Genomic DNA, 20,138 nt, shown 5'->3' on the forward strand with positions numbered 1-20,138 from the left:
TCAGAAAAACAATCAACATATGCAACCTTTTTTGAACCCTTTTTAAAATTTTCTTTTTCTTTCTTAATTTGTTCTATATGTCTTACTCTTTCAGCTAACTGGGAAAGATCTAAAGTATGTTGATTGACAAGTTTCTTCCTAACTCCAAATTCTAACCCATTAGTAGCCATTTTGACAATTTCAGTTTCCGGAATCGGAGTAAAACACTTATTTCTCATGTTTCTAAATCGCGCCAAATAAGTATCAATGGATTCTCCTTCTGCACGTTTGACAAAGAATAAATCCATAAGACTAACTTTCAATTCACCTCGGAAAAACTAATCATGAAAATTTCTTTCTAACTGCGCCCAAGAATGAATAGAATTTGGTCTCAAGTTGGAGAACCATGTAAATGCATTTTTTGTTAAAGAAGAAGGAAAGTATCTCATCTTGAGATATTCATTAGAAACTGCTTCCCCAATTTCAACAGTATATCGAGCAATATGCTCTACTGTAGACTCATTTTCTTCTCCAGAAAATTTTGTAAGGGATTTTGGAATTTTCCAACCCCTTGGGAGCTCTGCTTGTTGGACACATTCAGGAAAAGCAGACACAAAATATAGCCTATTTAAGCAACCAACATTAAATCCCATACGGTTTAAAACTTGTTCAACATTTTTGCTAGATTATAATGCCCCCTAAGTTGTTTTGCCTCAGTCTTTCTAACATATCGTCAGCATTTTGACCATGTCTAGGCATATGAATATCATAATTAGGAATTGCTCCACCGTTCTGATTGACATTATCAAATCTTAAACCCACGTTGTCATTTTCTTCTAAATTTACCACAGTAGCAATCCTATTGACTTACCTATTTAATTGTTCAATTCTAGTGTTTGTGTTTTCTAAAAGAGGATTTAAAACTGTCACCATTTGATGAGTTAACATGTTTACTAGATCATGGTGGCTTTCATCCATCTGTTGCCTAATATTTGTTAAAGATCCCACAGTTTGACTAGGTTGATTAACAGGCATTGCTCTTGACATGTCAGGAAATACAGGTCTGGAATTTTCTACCCTAGTGACAGTAGATGTAGTAGAATTAGATGCACTATTATTTCCTGTATTAATAGAATGTGAAAAATTTTGTTGTGATACGTGTGAACCTGACGCCCCAGAAACAGGTACATTTGACATGCCATATGGATTTTGATAAATAGAATTTTGAAAAGTTGAGTAGAGAAGCACAGGCAATCCTTGTGTCACCATGGAGGGGACATACCCCGGTGGCAAGCCATATGGCGGCCACCCCACGGTATTTATGTGAGTTGCATTTAATCCTGTATGGGCATGGCCAACGCTATCATGCCTCACTGACATCAAGGTAGGCTCTGCGTTTGAAACCACAGAAGAATTTCCGGGTTCATTTCCTCTAATCTCATCACTAGAAGTAGAAGAAGATGCTGCAGAAGTATTTGACATGTCAATTGACGCTGATTCCCTTGGCTCTGGATACACGAACTTACCACTGCGCAACCACATGCAAATTCAAAAACTCTTGCTTTTTTTTTTATAAACTACAATCTATTGACAATGTCCTACCGGGCGTGCCAATTTGTTTTACTCAAATTTTTGTTAATGTTTAAAATAAAAATGTGGGTATCTCAATGTCGCAATTTTAACGTCAAATAAAATTAAAAGGAATAAAAGTAACAAATAAACATATAAATGCAAAGTACCGGTGGCAAAGTAAACTGCAGAAATTAAAAGAGAAAGAAAGAAGAAGATGAAGAAGAACAAATAAAAAGTAAAAAACTTTGATTAAAAATAGAAAATAAAGTACAAGTTTGAGTTTAGACTTCAAAGGAATTACTTAAGATTTCCAGTTTTACTCTGTGATGCCAGGGAGGCTGAGAGCGTTTTTGAGTCTCCAAGTGTTTTCCAAGAATAATTGAACTGATTACAATATTTTCCTAAAGTTCTTTTTATAGACTAACCTAATGTCAGCTAACAGTTACCATTTGTACACCACTTGCGAAAATTTTGAATTTCTTGTAATTGTTCCCGCATCTCTTGTGAATTTCAAAAGTTAAATAAATAGCTGTTTTATTCAATTTTAATGCTCCATGTTGATAACTGCTCCTGCATATAGCACGTCCTATAATTCATGCTTAATTCAAATTTTGTATAAAAACTGCTTCTTTACTAATGAATTAGAAACTTCTCCTAATATATTGAATCTGACTTCATAAGTTAATAATAATATTATCTTATATTTATTTACTTAAAATAAATTATTTTTTTTTAAGTGATAATAATTTTTTGCCTAACACCGTGTTTTAACAATATTTTTATTTTATTTTTTCCTTTTGTGTTGGTAAAACAGTACTAACAAAATATTGTTGAACAGTCCAACGGTCCCAAAGGATAAACAGTGTTGGGTCATGGCTGGCGTTATCATCTTTCCAGGGGTAGACTTTGAAGGTTGACTTTAATAATTTGCATTTTGCAATTCAACTCTCATCATTCATAAAAGATATTATTTACATATTAAATTAATCACTAAAATCAATTTATATATATTTATATATTAAATATATATCACTACCAAATATATTAAATATATATAATTTAATTTATTTTTAATATATATTTTATATTTTAATAATCAATTTTAATACATATCTAATACAATTGTAACTTACTAATTTATAAAGTAAGTAGATTGCAATTGCGCTGAAAAACACCTCAGGAAAGATAATACGTGTTAATAAAGTTAAGAAAAGTTTATCTGTACACACTTAACCACCATAGCTTCCGATATTATTATTATTATTATTATTATTCTAGACTCGAGTAAAAAATTATATTCACGATGACCCATAAAAAATGTATAAAATACTTGTTTCCTTTTTCAAAACGAATCCGTTTGAGATTAATGCAAAAACATACCACTATCTTGTTTTCTTGCAAAGTTAACATGATCGAAGGACTAAAAAAAAAATTGTTAGTGCATCGCGTGGCTAATTTTTTTTATATAAAAAAAATATTAGTGTTTTTATTGAAAATATAATTTAGTATAATTATATGTGGATGAATTTTGTAAATTAATAATCAATAAATAAAAGTGTGTTGTCCACGTGATAACATCTTAATTAAAACATAGAGACGTAATAAACATATGGCAATATTTTAATAGACAAAAAATACACGTGTTAAGCTATAATAACACATCTCTATGTTATATTAGTATTTTCTGTATATCTATGATACTTGTAATATATTTTAAATATCAATATTTAATTAAAATATTATTTTTATTTTTATATTAAAAATATTTGACATTTTATATATATAATATTTTTTAATTTGAAAAGGGAAAAGCTTCCCTAAATCAAATACAAAGAAAAAAAAATTTAAAAATTTACATATAATTATTTTTATATAAAATTAATATTTAAAAATAATCTACTTAATATACTAAAATTGAGTTTTCTCCCAACTAATGAAGGTGAGGTGTCGATCTCTCGTGACTCTATTTTTCCTCCAAAATGAACTTTCTTATTATCTATTCTAAATTATTTTATAAAAATTATCTCTATTATAATTAATATTTAATGAATAATACATAATATACTAATTTAGAAACATATCTTTATTATAATTATATCAAATCAATATTTAATGCATTATTAAACTACTTATCAATTATCAATTAAAAATACTTTTAATTATTTTAATAATAATAATAATAATAATAATAATAATAATAATAATATATGATAATGATAATTACCCGTGATATCATTTATTAAAAAAAATATAACATAAAAAATATCATTTATTTAAAATATCATTTATTATATATAATTCATAAAAAAAATATATTTCACTTTTATTATTGATTAGAAGATAACCTATTTATATTTTGACTAATTTCATTTATTATTATTATTATTATTATTATTATTATTATTATTATTATTATTATTATTATTATTATTATTATTATTATTATTATTATTATTATTATTATTATTAAATTTAATTTATAGAAAGATAAATTAATAACCATATTATTATTTATCAATATATTAATATTGATAATGATTACATACAAATTATTTAATATTTAATATTTTTATATTATCTATTTTTTATATATTTTGATATATTTATAAATATTTTTTATTATCTTTATATGCTATATATTTACCCCCACTATTTAAAATTTTTGGATCCATCACTACTTTTGAGCGTGTTTCTTAATTTATTTTTTATAATTCATTGAATACAATTTATTATAGTGAATTAATTATATCAACTAATTGATTTGATTATATATTTAAATATCACATGATTTATTATAATTCATATCAATCAAATAATTATAATTTATTATATCAATTATTTTAATTCATTAATTTATAAGATACATAATAGCATAGATGATTTGTTACTTATAATGATTAAATACAATAAATACAGATTAATTTAGTTTAAAAAATCATTGTCTCATATGTTTTTCTATTTATTTTTTCAATTTATTAAATCCAATTAATTATAATAAATTAATTATATCAACTAATTAATTTAATCAATTATTTCCTAATTTATTTTTTTGAATTCAATAAATCAAATAAAATCAATTATACTAATTATTTGTATCAACTAACTGATTTGATTAGTTCTTAAAAATATTTTTATTTAATTTATTTTATTTATTTAAATACATGAATTATAACTGATTAGTTATTTAATTTTATTATAATAAATATCAAATTCTATTCTAAATATAAAAATATAAAATTTTATTACTTCCATTTTTATTTTACCACTATAAAAGACTATATATGCTAGAAGAAAATATCATTCATTTACCAATTGCTCTTTCATTATGTAGCTTTTACAACAATTCTTTTTCTTCCTATGAGACGTCATCGCAAGAAGTCAACTATCGTGACACAAACCACCACACACTCTTCAACTCCCGTGCTCATCATTCAGAGCAATATATGATATGTTATCCATGAAACATTTATAGACCATGGCGTTATCATGTATGCATAAATAAGAAAAATTTCGTAATTAAGCTTAAGTCATTTACCTGTTTGTGTGGTATATTATAATGTGAAATTACTTTCAATTTGTGTTGTGCAATGATATTATGGTTTAATTTAAGCTTTTGTTTTAAAACTGTGTTATGATTTTATCTCATCATTTTCTCTTAGATATCAAGTTGATGTATTTTTATTTATTATTATTGAAACGGATGTGATATAAAATTTGTAAAAAAAAAATACAACTCTCACACTTAATTTATTTTATTGTAGTCTTTTATCTCTTCTATTTCTTTTTATTTTCTTCTTATTCATTTTATTTTTTTTAAATATCATATAATTTATTATAATTTATAATAATTAATTAATTAATTATAATTCATTATATCAGTTAGTTTAATTTATTAATTTATAATATGCATGATAAAATAAATCATTTGTTACTTATACGTTTATTCTTCTAAAATCTAAATCTGAATAATTATATTTTTAGTTTTAGTTATGAACAAAATATTATTAATAATAAATGATAATTAACCACTTATACTTTTAATCAAAGTGTTTGGATGATTTTTATATTTATTAATATTAATTGTTGATTATTTTTCGTCAATAAATTGTATTATAATTTTATGTTAGTTCATAATTGATTAATGATTAATATTCATGAAGCTATGTTATTCTAAATTTTATATTTTATAAATATTTTATTTAAATATATTTTAAACATAAAAATGTATTATTTTTAATAATATCATATTTTTACTTTTTTCAATTATTCTAAATGAATATTTTATCAAATACTAATTAAAGCCATCCTTCCATTTGCTTTTACTAATTTATTATCTAACTATTATATAAAATTAAAATCGTATTAATGAATTCAATATTAAAATTAATTTAGCTTTTTATTTAAAGTATTTTTTGATTTTTTTAGTCTAATCAACCAAAACTATTCAATTATAAATAGTCACTTCTATCTTATTTTATATTATTAACTAATTAAAATTACTAAAATTTAATAATACAATTTTGTTTTATATTTTTATATTTAGTTCAATCCATTTAAATTATATAATAATTATTTTAATTTTTATATTTTATAATGTAATACTACATACATTAATAGTAAAATAACATAATAAATTTTTATGTTTTAATATTAAATATAAAATTAATACGTACAAAAAATTTTAAACTTTTAAATCAATACGAATCATTGTAAATAATACTTATTTATGGCATAAATAAAAAAATACAAAATTTTAAGTTTAGCATATAAAAATTTAGGAACATGTTATATGTACAAATGTAATTGCATAGTATTATTTTTTTTAATGGTGTAGACCAACAACTCTAATTTTATTTCACGGTCAAATTTAAAAAAAAAAAGTCGTAATTTTAAAGATAGTCAGAAAAAAACAACAAAATTAATAAAAAATAGTTAACTTATATTATTCTATTAATTTATTTAATATATTAAATTATTTTTATTTATATTAAAATTAATTTTAAATATTTTAAAATAAAAAGTATAATTAATTATAATTTGCATCTTAAATTATGTTGAGTACATGATATTCTATTATGCTGCTAAAAATAAAAATGAGATAACAAATATAATTTTATCTCTTAATTCAGTATATTTATTTATATTTTATACTTTTTTTACGATTAATTTTGTACGGTGTTGGTATATTAAATAAAAATACCTGTTATAATAAAAAAATAAAATAAAATTTCAATCAATAATTTTATATTCTTTACTTTTTTTTTCAATTTTATTTTGGATTTTAATTTATTACTAAAAGGTAGTAAAATTCTATTGATACTAAAATAAAGTTGCAAAAAGGTCCATATGGTAGAATAAGTAAAATAATGTGATACCCACATTACAACATCCAAATGAAACAACTTAAGATCTAAAATGTTTATCTTTCTCTTTCTCGCAGTCTATTATATTATCGATTCTATTATATAAAAATTGATTTTTTACATTTAATGATAGAGTCAACGTAGCATGTTTCTGAGAGTGTTTCTTAATTTATTTTGTTTAACTCATTAAATACAATTCATTATGATGCATTAATTATATCAACTAATTGATTTGATTAGATATTTAAGTATCACACAATTTAAAATTATGTATATTGATTTGATTTTTATGATATATAAATTTAAGGAATAAATTAAAATAATATAACTTATTACTTATTTAATTTGAATATAACAAATACAAAATTAATTTAGTCAAAAGTTTTATTATTTTCTAATCTTCTATACATAAAAATGACAAAATAAAATTATAAAAATAATTCTTTTATCGTTTTTGCTATTTTAATTTTATTTTCTTTGCTTTTTTATATGTGTAATTTTATTTTACATTAACTTTGTGTATTTAATAACAAAATATACTCATATTAATTCTATCATATAATAATATATTTTTCTCCTATGTTAATAAAAGAATTTCAATAGTTATCAACTACATCTAATACTACATCTAATAGAATGATTGAGAAGTGAGAACTACGACAAGTTAAACCCATATTCAAAATGCTGAAACGAAGGAAAGAAAACAGTGGATATATGATTAGAGAAAAATATATAATAACGAGAAATATACTAAAACTGGATTTTTCCTCCAACTAATAAAAGTGAGGTGCCAATTTCTCATGAATTCATTTTTTCTCTAAAATGAAATCACTATTTTCTCTTCTAAATTTATTTTAGAAAAATATCTTTATTATAATTATATTACAATTAATATTTAACGAATAATGCATGATTATACTAATTTAGGAAAATATCTTTATTTTAATTATATAAAATCAATATTTAATACATTATCAACTAATAAAAGTGAGGTGTTAATTCCTCATGAATTCATTTTTCCTCCAAAATGAAAGCACTATTTTCTCTTCTAAATTTATTTTAGAAAAATATCTTTATTAATAATTATATTAAAATATTACAAGTAGCATTTAATAAATAATGCATAATTATAGTAATTTAGAAAAATAAAATAAAGTCCAGTAATTTATCTTTCAATTGCACACGTATGTAGAATAACTTTTAAGAAGGTGTCACGTATAGTAAATACGGTCGATGATTGTAAAACTGTATACTAACATTGATATAATATTATTTCAGGTATATGTTTTGCAGGTATCAAAGAAAAGTGTTGAGTTATTTTTTAGTGGGTTTAAATTATTTATTGTTTATCAGAGAATTTTGTGCATTAGAATTCTCTAATAATTTACTATTTATTTTTAGCTGATTTTGATATGTTCTTACTTGACAGTAAAACAACATATAAAAAATTGTTGGTGGGTCTAAATATTACTAGGTTATTTATGGTCACATTGAGTATATACGTTTGACTTATTGAAAAAAGTAAATTACTAAAATTAATTAATAACTATTTTAGAGTTAATACATTTAATACTAGATTAAGAAAAAATAAACAATATATGATATGTTATATTTTTATTAATCAAATTATTATAATTCAAATTAATCTTAACAAAAGAATTTAAAATTATAATTTCAATCTTATCACGTGTATGGCATGGGCTATTACACTTGTTAAATAACTATATATGAGTCTTTATTTAAAAAAGAAAAAGAAGATCCAGCTCATCCACTAGGGTAGTTTATGGGCCGGGTGAAACTGGGTTCGATGTGATCCATATCCAACCCGATATATATACCGGATCTATTTATTAGACCTGAACTCATCCCTAAACCCGATTAAACCTATACACCTTCGGGCCACGATTATACCGGGTGAAAACCGGGTCGTTAACATTACATTACCTTGATACCTTCTTATAAGCTAACATGTGAAAATATCCAAATTTCTAAGACTCCAACCATTATTTGACATGATAAAATTGATTTAGAAAAATATAATAAGAACTAACCATTCTCTAAAATTAAAGCATAACCATAATCAATACTAATGTTGTCTAATAACACCAAATTTTTAAATAAAAAACAAATAACACAATATTATGCCATTAGTCTAAAGTCTTATGTATTTTAAACATAAAACATTAACTTATAGTCTTATAATGACTAATAATACAAAGTATTAAAGTTTAGAATACTTAAATTTCACATAAAAATAGTCATCATCCATTACTAATAACACAAAATATTAATTGTATATGATGACCGGGCCGAATTCGAGTGACCTGAGTTATGACCCAGACCCATTCCGAAATAATGACCGGGTCTATTTTTGAAATCCTTATCCGACTCTTAGACCCAATAAAATCACACTAAATTAGCTCTTAAAGTGTTCAAATCGGGTCGGGACCATGTACACTCCTATCAACCACTGATAAATGTAACGATGTGTACATTTTTAGTACCAAATATAACTGCAATTTTGTTAAATTCGTATTCAAAGTTGATCTACCTTTCAAAACAATTATGCCCACATTTTTTTAAAATTATTTTCTTTATTTACAAAGCAAACCGCGTCCCTCTTTACTGAAATTAATTTAGTTGAAACTATATAGATACAAAAATACGTTGGAACAACATTGACAATTTCATAAATAGCTTAAAAAGATATTTATTTTTTGTTAGAGATAAATCTTCAACTTGATTTTATTTCTATGAATACTTAAAAAATAGATTGCCTACAATTAAAATTGGATAATTAATAAAATTTGATCAATTAATTCAAATTGAAGGCAATACTACTATAAAAAAGAATAAGGCTGTTTTATGAAAAATAGATGAAGCATTAGGAACCGATAAAAGTGAAGAGAGAGAGAGGGTGGAATAAAGCAAGGAATGTGATTCGTTGAAGAGTGAGTGTTGTGTGGTAACATCCTTTTTTTTTTTGGTCAGAGTGGTAACAACATCTTAATATATGAGAGAGAGAGAGAGGACTTGGTCCTAAATGCACAAAAAGAAGATCCAACATTTACTGTTGTAGTTGTTATTGTTGGCGTTGGACCAACTTCGTTCAACTCGCACTTCATCATACACACCCTCATTACGAGGCAATGTTTTCCGCAATATTATTATTTTATTCATTATTCCCTCAATAACAAACTCTTTTTTTTTTTTTTTTTCATTTCGTGGCTTATTTTTGAGGCTTCTCTCTCTCTCTGCCGTACCAGAAGTGGGTGTGGTTAGGTATCCCTGTGGATGAACAGTGCAGACTTTCGCAACACAACACGGAAACATGAAGCGAAGATCCCTATGATTTTGCTCCGATTTCTCCTTCAATCTTCAAACTTGACGCTCACACAGGTCAGCCAATACACTTTCTTTTTCTCTTTTCTCTCTTTTACACTCTTCATGTTCCAATTTCCCCCACCTGTTTTTTGGGGTTCTGGACTCGTTAGTGTGTTTGTTCCTGATTCATGGTTTTTCATTCTCGCAGCTGTTTTGGATTCCCTTTTCCCCAAAATAAAGTGAAGTGTAATTTTCTGTTTTCTGGTTTCAAAGAAAGGAATCTCTGTCTGATTGGGATTATACGGTTGGAATTGGGGAAAGGGAAAAAGAGGGGGTTGTTATGGAAGGGGATGAAGACCAATTCTATGATACCCGTGAGGATTTATGTTCTGGTTCTGATGGTTGTTCTAGTTTATCAGAATCAGATGAATCTAGTTCTTGGGATGGACATTTTACTAGGTTCCCGGATTGGACAAACAACCACCACCTTGAAAGTGTTCACCAGAGACGGCTCAATTTCCTAAGATGGGTGGGTTTAGAATCTGATTGTGATGTGAATTCAGTCATGGGAAAGGACGACTTGGCTGATCCATCCTCTCGTGGAGTTGACCGAGTCACGGCCACCAGTGGGGCTGTGCTAAGAACTTCTGGTTTTGCAGAGAGTGCTCTTGCCTCTACCTCAAACCAGATTGTATTGGATTCTTTGTCCAGTGCGAATTTGAGCTCACTAGAAAATTCCGGGGGTGATGAGAATTTGGCATGTATGATAAAGAATTTGGATGATGGGACACAGTACATTATGGATAAATTGGATCAAGATGGAACACCTAATACACTGCGTGTTGTCGGGTCTAACCAATTGATTAGCTTGGAAGAGTTTCACAGAAATATTGGGCAGTCACCTTTGGTTCGGAGATATTTGCAGAGGGAGGCTGAGAACTCAAGATTTTTGGCTGCTAGAAAAAAGAGAGCGAAGAGGGGTTGGCTAAGGAAGTTGGGTGTTGTGGCTTGTGTTGTTCATGATCACGGGCTTCATGAAATGAAGAACAAAGACTTTGATTCCTCAGATGTAACTGGGATCCAAAGAGTTCGAGTTCATACACACGGGAAGCGATTTAAGGAGCTCTCCTCTGTTTACACTGAGCAGGAGTTTAAAGCACATAAGGGTATTATTTTGACAATGAAGTTCAGCCTTGATGGAAAATATTTGGCTAGCGGTGGTGAAGATGGCGTTGTACGTGTGTGGAAGGTGGTTGAGGATGAAAGATCGAGTGAACTGCACATTTTGGACAATGATCCCTCAAGTATATACTTCAAAATGAACACTTATTCATTTGTAACTCCCCTTGATGTAGATAAAGAAAAATTAGTTACAACAGAGAAGTTGAGGAGATCATCTGATTCAACCTGTGTGATTATCCCACCAAAGACCTTCCGAATATCAGGGAAACCTCTGCACGAGTTCCATGGCCACAGTGGTGACATTTTAGACCTTGCATGGTCGAAGAGAGGGGTTAGTTTCCTAAAGAATCCAATTACTCTTATATGTCTCATATACCGTGCATTATCCCTATATTTGCTTATGATTTGGAACTTTCTGTTATTTATACTTGTATTTTATTTGCTGCAGTTGCTACTGTCATCCTCTGTTGATAAGACAGTCCGCCTATGGCAAGTTGGAACAGACAGCTGCCTCGGTGTTTTTTCCCACAATAATTATGGTGAGCCTCTTCTGCCTTATGTAAACATATGAACAATTTTGGATAATATTCTTCCTTACAGTGTGTTGTTTTGCTAAACAATACTGTTGTACTTGTTGTCTTTGATGCAGTTACATGTGTGCATTTCAATCCCATAAATGACAACATCTTCATCAGTGGTTCGATTGATGGTAAAGTGCGTATCTGGGAAGTTCTTCGTTGCCGGGTTATTGATTACATTGATATCAGAGAGATAGTCACTGCTGTGTGCTTCCGCCCTGATGGAAAGGTCTGTTATGTTATAATTTTAGCAGTAAAACATGCTTGGTGAATTTTTTTTTTCTTTGTTCCTAAGACCTAAAATTTGTTTGCTTATTTTTGCAGGGCACAATTATGGGTACTATGGCAGGCAATTGCCGTTTCTATGATATAATAGGTATGCATATATTCTGCCGGGAGGAATAGGAAGTAGAAATGCATGTGTTTTTCAAATAATGGATTAGTTTTGCTGCTTTTAATTTTTCCCTTAACACCCATCATTTGCTCCCTTAACTTTTTAGTTTCTAACTCTCATTTTTATCCTTTTTGCTTTACTTGTTTAGATGATCATATGCAATTGAATGCTCAATTAAACTTATGGGGCAAAAAGAAGACAGCAGGAAAGAGGATTACTGGCTTTCAGGTTAGTTGTCTCTGCCATTCCCTTTTTCTGATTTGTAATCATCCTTCCTTTGTCAAATAGTGATTATAATCTTATCATTTCAGTTTTCGCCAATCGACACAAGCCAATTGTTGGTTGCTTCTGCTGATTCACACGTCTGTATACTTTCCGGAGTTGATGTCATCTACAAATTTAAGGGTAGGTCCTCGTATCCATTCTTTCTCTGAAAATCTCCTCAAGCACATCCCATAAAAGGCCCTCTGTAGGATAAGAGTTTGACAAAAGTACATCATTGTTCATACCAATCTCCTCTTTCACTTTTCAGGCCTAAAAAGTGCTGGTCAGATGCATGCTTCCTTCACATTGGACGGGAAACACATTGTTTCAGTAAGTGAGGATTCAAATGTGTGTGTCTGGAATTACAATGGCCATGACAGGAATACTTCCAAGGCGAAGAAGGTTTGGTCTTCCGAGTGTTTTCTGTCCCACAACGCAGCAATTGCCATACCTTGGTGCGGCATGGAACAAATGCCAGGAACACTCTTGTCCCCGTCATTGAGGGACGATTTCAATCACAAGTCATTCCTCTCTTCCCCGGATTGCTTCTTCTTGGGCCGTGGATTTTTGTCAGAGTTAGTCCCAAAGGTTTCTCCAACTTGGCCCGAGGAGGCACTCGCGGATCCGTGCCAAACCATAGTGTCGCCTAAGATGTACAAATCCGAGTACAAGTTCTTGAGAAGTGCTTGCAAGGGAATGTCGAATTCTCACATGTGGGGCCAAGTAATTGTAACAGCAGGATGGGATGGACACATAAGGGTGTACCAGAACTATGGCCTACCAATTCGTGTTTGAAGCCAAAAAAGAACCAATGCTTTGGTTCATGGTCATGGTGCATTCTAAAGTTGGTAAGCTTCTGCTTTGCTACAAAACGGTTCTCGGATTCAAAGGAATTTGGTGCATTGCAAAGCTCAATCGTTTGCAAGTGTAATAATAGCTGCCAGGGCAATTCTTCTGTATGAATGCCACATGCATAGGTGTGACTATGGTTGTTGCCCTCACATAAAATATTCTTTATACTGAGTCATAAGTGTTGGTTATATGATTCTTTTAATTTTTAAGGGCCCTCAACTGAAAAGATGTGAAGTAGTTTCATTTTTCTTTTGCCGATGGTCCTGGTCGATAATTCAAATGTAATTCACCATCATGAGGTGTATAGTGTATACAGAAACACAAAGATTACACTCGGTTTTAAATTATACAAGAAATTTTTGTTTGCACATCCTAAATGTGGGAAAGGGCACGGCATGCTCGGTACTTGTTTGTTGCCTAAACTTTTATGAACTAATTTGAGAAAGGCCACCCTAATCTTTTCATGAATTGATTTGATTAGAAGAAAAGATGCTTTTTTTCCGTCCAATTCCGATGTGTAATGAATGACGAATGTGAAGGAACGTTCGTGCCACGTGCTTAGGGAAGGTCGCTCTGCCTAACTATCAAGGTGACGAAGATTATTCATCTTTAATTATTATATATTCTATTATATTATTATGTAAGGCCAAAGTAGGTAACTAATTGAACAAAACTTCCTAACATGAGAAATATAGATATATATAACAGAGAAATTTTTTTCCCTCAAATTCAAAGGTAAGAAATTAGAAATAAAGAATACATAAATGAACCAGGCTATTGACCTATTGTCAAAATTACTAATGTAGCAGGCAAACATTTAAAAAGAGGTGATACTAGCACAAAAAGAGTGAACAATGCTAAGAGTAAATTAGTTGTAGAAATTGAAGTCTTTTACATGAAATTATAGTTCTGAATCTCCCTGTCACCAATCTTGCCAAAGAGGAAAACAACGATTATAGAAAATCTTAAAAGAATTTAATTTTTGAAACAACATAATGTTGTCTAATCAGTATCAAACTATTAAAATAGTTTTCCAGTCCCCCCTACCCTCCAAAATAAAAAGCTAGAAATATAATTTATCCGTTTTTTTCTTTGGTGACAAATAATTTATCCTTTTAAATGATACATATGTTTGAGTAGACATTATTGTAAAATAATTATGCAGAGTACAATGGATTTGAAAGATCTAATTATTACACATGATATAGTGCCTAATAATTATCAATTGTCACGCTGTATGAACTCCATGATACGTGTGTAGTTTTTAAATAATCAAATGATCATAGATTTCATCGTTATACCATTTTAGTGGTCCCAACTCCCAACTCCCAACTGCCCACAAAGGGCAAATTAGTGAAATTACTTTGTTTTAAAATTAACATCTAATATAGGAATTTTTTATTTAAATAAATATTTTATTTACTGAAATAAATAATTATAAAAATTATTACGAAAATACGATTCTCAGTTATAAATGTCCATTTAAATTACGTGATACTATTATTAATCGTTCAAATCACATATAGTATTTTAAAACCATCTATTTTTTCTATTATGTTATTTAAAATCGTCCATCTTTCTTATTATTTGAAACATTCTATTTTTAAGAGTTTGATTCAATTTAAATTATTAATATTTTTTATTATTTTTAAAAATTATATTTTTATATTTATAAATACACATATCTCGTTTACACTGTAAACGAGATAAGGCTGAAAAATGTATTTTCGTAATAATTTTTATAATTATTTATTTCAGTAGATAAAATATTTATTCAAATAAAAAATCCTAGTATATGACATAATATACAAATGAAAAATTGATTTGAATATATAAGATCTTATAATATAAAATCTTTTACAAATAAATATAATTATCATGTCATGCAAAGCTTAATTTTACACTAAAACTAGCTATCGTATTATAAGTATTATGACATGAAATTGAGGTATTATCAAAATACTGTTGCTTACATGTGAGGGAAAATATAAGCTATTATAAAATAAATAGATAGACACAATAATTAAGTAAAGAACTCCAAAGTGTACTGTATTATTCATTTGCAAGACAGTAGTTGTTCCTTTGTCTGAAGACAAGAAAAGAAGAATCTGCATCAATTTAAAGGGAATTAAATAAAGCGAGCATTACTAATACTATGGTGGGATTCTTCGAAACAAAGACTGCATCGTCACAAGTTATTGCCACCTCTGAGAGAGGCATGGCGTCATGACTTACCAACAACAAATTGTCCAGATTTCCAGGTTCCACGCTTGATGATCGATTTGGTTCCGTTAATAACTCTAATATTTAGGCTAAATTTTATTGTAGTTAGATTAGATAACATCGCATGTGACACTTTAAAACTAGAGAAAAATCTCACCGCGTCCTCTAATTATTTTGACAAGTGAATCCGTCCTGTAACGAAATCAAAATACCAATTAAGTCGGTCTTTATCCATTTTATTTTGTTGGGCTAACAGAAATTTAAGTGTCTCTTCTTAAAATAAATAGGGGTTTAAGTATCTCTTATTAAAATAAATAAGGATTTAAGTGTCTCTTCCAAAGACCATCGTCCTCTCACTCTACCTCTATGAACGGTAATTTGAAGCTAAGAATTGATTTGTGCAGTTCATGATTCTTTGTTAGAGTTTCTAATTCATGAACAAAAATTGAAGAACTTGTATTAATTTAGGAGAAAACTGATTACGCAAGAACTACCTATCCTAAACAAATTGAGCATTGACTGAGATGTCAACAGAAGATCTATATTTAATGAAATGAATTTTTAAGAATTGACATGACATTTTAATTTTATTGAAAGATAAATTGTCACTTATCCAAATAATTAAGGGACGAGTGAGGTTTTATTCTTAAAACTATAAAAGTAAACACATTCATTATATAACATTCCTTTAAATTTTCTAAAATATGACATAATTCCCTTTTAATATTTGCTGTAATATCAAATAATTTTCTAGGGTTTGTTTGGAGAATTTTAAAAATATTTTTTCTAGTGTTGTTTTAAAAAAAAATAAAAAAACAAAAGTAACGTGATATTTAGATATATATCTCATGACAAAATATTTTTTAGAATAATACTCCAAATAGGTCCCCAAAAAATTCACAATCGAACATATTTATCCCAATAAAATTTAACTAAAATTTTGTCCCTGACAGTTTTAGTTATACATCAGATACGTCCCCATGGTAGTTTGATCCGGTCAGGACGTCCTACGTGGAGGTTAACGCGCTGACGTGTCAGGTTAACTGCCACATGTCACCCAGGACAATTTGGTCCCCATCCAAGATGGACAAAACGACGTCATATTGGATCATGAGGCGAACGACGTCGTTTCGTGGAGGACAAATTCATCCCCACTATGGAAGGCAGAGTTGTGAAACAGCAACGTTTTAAATGGGGGACTTATCTGACCTATTCGAGAGGACTTATCTGCCTGAAGATTATACTTCTGTAGGGACTAAATTCATTCATTGTCTTTTTTTGGTTTCATTGAAAATACAAGCTAATGTATCTGGACCTGGTAGCTTACAAAATTCTAATCCTCCCTCTCATGACAATCAAATTGAAGATTTTCCTTCACATGTCACAACAAAATGTCTCATGCAATCCCCAAGTATGCTAATTTTGAATGACTTAATGCGTATGTTGAAATCTGTATGAAACATCCTCATAATAATTTTGTTTATTCCAGGCTCAGCAACCTTTTAGACATCCAAGGCAAACAGTAATCAGGCCCAAGGCTCAGAAGAGTGTTAGTGCTGAGACCATGGCAGCTGTAACCAGTGGCATCTAGATTGTTCAAACCAAAAGCAATGTGTTTCTTTTATACTATTTCACCACAATTGATTTCATACATATCCATCTAAATATAATGAGACATTTCAATCTAACAATTTGATAATCAACACAGTTTAAAACTTGCCTAAACAATCACCATATACATACAAAACACAACTACAAAGATTGCTTCGTTACTGATTGTTTGAGATCCATAGATTCCGCATTCACCGTAACTGCCAGATACACCAAAGGATTATCCGTTCGCGTTTTCAAAAAATCCTCATGCCACTCATCCAAATCCTCAATAGCAAATACCTTTTTATCCTTGTCATGCTTTGCCTCCCGTAGCCCCTGTGGCATCATTACCACCGCATCCCATCCCAACTCCAACGGTTCCCTCTGAATTTTTAATTCTTCACTTCTATGGTGTTCCAAGACAACTCTCTCTTTCTCGTTCATCTCAATATCCTTTTCTTTAATTTTTTCTTGTTTTCTATCAAGAGACTGCCTGACATCTTCATCGTGCGTAGTGATTTTTTCCCGGACATCAATCCTCCTCCTGTACTTAGCCTCACCCACAAAGATCTCTTTGCTCCTTAATCGCATTCCATTCATCTCCTTGATGGCCTTTAATGCCCCTCCTTTTGTAGTATATCTGATGAAAGCAAACAGATGGATCCGGCCATACTTCTCCTTACGTGCCAAATAGATGTCATTTATCCTTCCTGTCCATCTCATACTTTTATTAAAGCACCATTCTGCCACTCTTTTTCTCTGATTGTGTCGCGGATGGGCGTTGTGCGGTGCAGATGTAGTGACTCTCGGTTGATAATGTTTTTGAAAGATGTTCTGGTAGGTTAATTTTGTTTAGAAACTGATCACTTTGAGTGTCATGAGAGGGAGGATTAGAATTTTGCAAGCTACCAGGTCCAGATATATCAGCTTGTGTTTTTAATGAAACCAAAAAAAGACAATGAATATATTTGAGGGTAATGTCACCAAATATAGGTCAGATAGGTCCCAAACATTAGGTTATCAAACAAATAAGTCCCTATAAAAACATAATCATCAGGCAGATAAGTTCCCTCGAACAGATAGATAAGTCCCCCATTTAAAACGTTACCGTTTCGCAACTCTGCCTTCTATGGTGGGGACGAATTTGTCCTCCACGAAACGACATCGTTCGCCTCATGATCCAATACGACGTCGTTTTGTCCAGTTTGGATGGGGGACCAAATTGTCCTGGAGGTGACACGTGGCAGTTAACCTAACACGTCAGCCCGTTAACCTCCACGTAAGACGTCCTGACCGGGTCAAACTGCCATGGGGACGTATCTGGTGTATAACTAAAAATGTCAGGGACAAAATTTTAGTTAAATTTTGTTGGGGACAAATCTGTCCGACAATAAATTCTTTGAGGACTATTTGGAGTATTACTCTATTTTTTATTTATCAATTAGATTTAAATATAACAATATAAAAATAATTTTTTGTTTATTTATTATGTTAAAATATTTTTTAAATAATTTTTTTAAAAAAATATATAAATTATAACTTCTAAATTTTTTTAGTATTTTTATTTTTTTATTAAAAATTTATTAAATACACTAAAAAAATTGTTTTCTTAGAAAGATATGTTTTTTTGAATAATTTAATGGGATGTAAACAAATTCTAAGACAATGAATAGTTCACGACTAATCATTCCATCATCGACTATACCTTGGCACAAAGACCAAGACAACTAAGTGTAAGATCATTGGATGATTAAGTCTATAAAAACGTCTGTGTTGACTACGTCTTTAAATAAATCAACCATCTTATTAATGAGTATTCTTAGAAAAGCTGGTAAAGTATTTTTGTTAAGAAGTATACTATTTTTAAGAGTTTAAAACTTTAGACAATTAAAAAATTAAATTTGGGAAACGCCCAAAATAACACTTACAATAAATTTATTTTATTATTTTGCTTTTTATTTTCAAAATACTATAGAAATATTAAATTAAAGTTTTTTTTTTTTTGGTGATAAGTTAAAGTTTTTATTTAAGTACAAATAATTGTGCTAACATGTTTTCAATTATTTTTTCTTCGGGTCGGTACAGGGATTTTTTATGTTACATTTATCAAAATATCCATTGGTAACTGGACCTGACTGTGACCATTCATATGGGCCTATTCCCTTGGAAGGCTAAACTGGTACAAGTCCACGGATAAAGCCCGGTTTATAATTTATGGAAAATTTTCTTTAAGTGCTTAAACAACTGCCACTAAAGGGGGGAAGCATTTTTTTTTTTTGGGTAATTACAAGGGGGGGAAACATTATCTATTGGAAGAGTACTAGTACTAGTTAGATTATCAAACTAGTACTACCAATAACAAACTAGTACTACCTAAAAAAAAAACAAAAACAAAAACAACTGCCACTCCATTGAGTAAAACTATCTTGACAGTGGAGAAAAATAAAACAATCAGTAAGCTTGATTTTGTTTTCTATCTCAATAACAAACCAATTATGTATTTTGTTACATTATCTATTGCCATTATTATACTCCTGTGGTATATCATTTGTTTCAACTTTCAACATATGTGATTCACATAAAATATTATTAACAAAGAGATTAATTATGAATTTGTTATTGTCTTAATTTGTCGAATAGTATGACTAGTACCACACTGGTCAATTGATTTGAAGTTGATAAATTTTATTTTATTTGTTTAGAAGCACGCTGTCATCTTCTCCACGGGGCGCATGTTAGTAGGTCCCATGCAGAAATGAGAAAGATCAAAGATACTCTTCCACGAACAACCACCACCACCACATGGGGGATACC

At 29.3% G+C, this 20,138-nt stretch overlaps 1 protein-coding gene across 1 annotated transcript; it reads left to right on the forward strand.

The window, feature by feature from the left end:
• Positions 1-9,788: 9,788 nt before the first annotated feature.
• On the forward strand, positions 9,789-13,876 carry LOC107630667 (uncharacterized). Its single transcript, XM_016333869.3, has 8 exons — positions 9,789-10,313; positions 10,447-11,751; positions 11,869-11,959; positions 12,070-12,227; positions 12,323-12,374; positions 12,541-12,620; positions 12,704-12,797; positions 12,925-13,876. The coding sequence occupies exons 2-8, from the start codon at positions 10,579-10,581 to the stop codon at positions 13,449-13,451; spliced, it is 2,175 nt and encodes a 724-aa protein (XP_016189355.1). The 5' UTR covers positions 9,789-10,313; positions 10,447-10,578; the 3' UTR covers positions 13,452-13,876.
• The last annotated feature ends 6,262 nt before the right edge of the window (positions 13,877-20,138 follow it).

This window comes from Arachis ipaensis, chromosome B3, assembly GCF_059453495.1.
Source record: "Arachis ipaensis isolate K30076 ecotype BB chromosome B3, ASM5945349v1, whole genome shotgun sequence".
In the NCBI taxonomy this organism is placed as follows: Eukaryota; Viridiplantae; Streptophyta; class Magnoliopsida; order Fabales; family Fabaceae; genus Arachis; species Arachis ipaensis.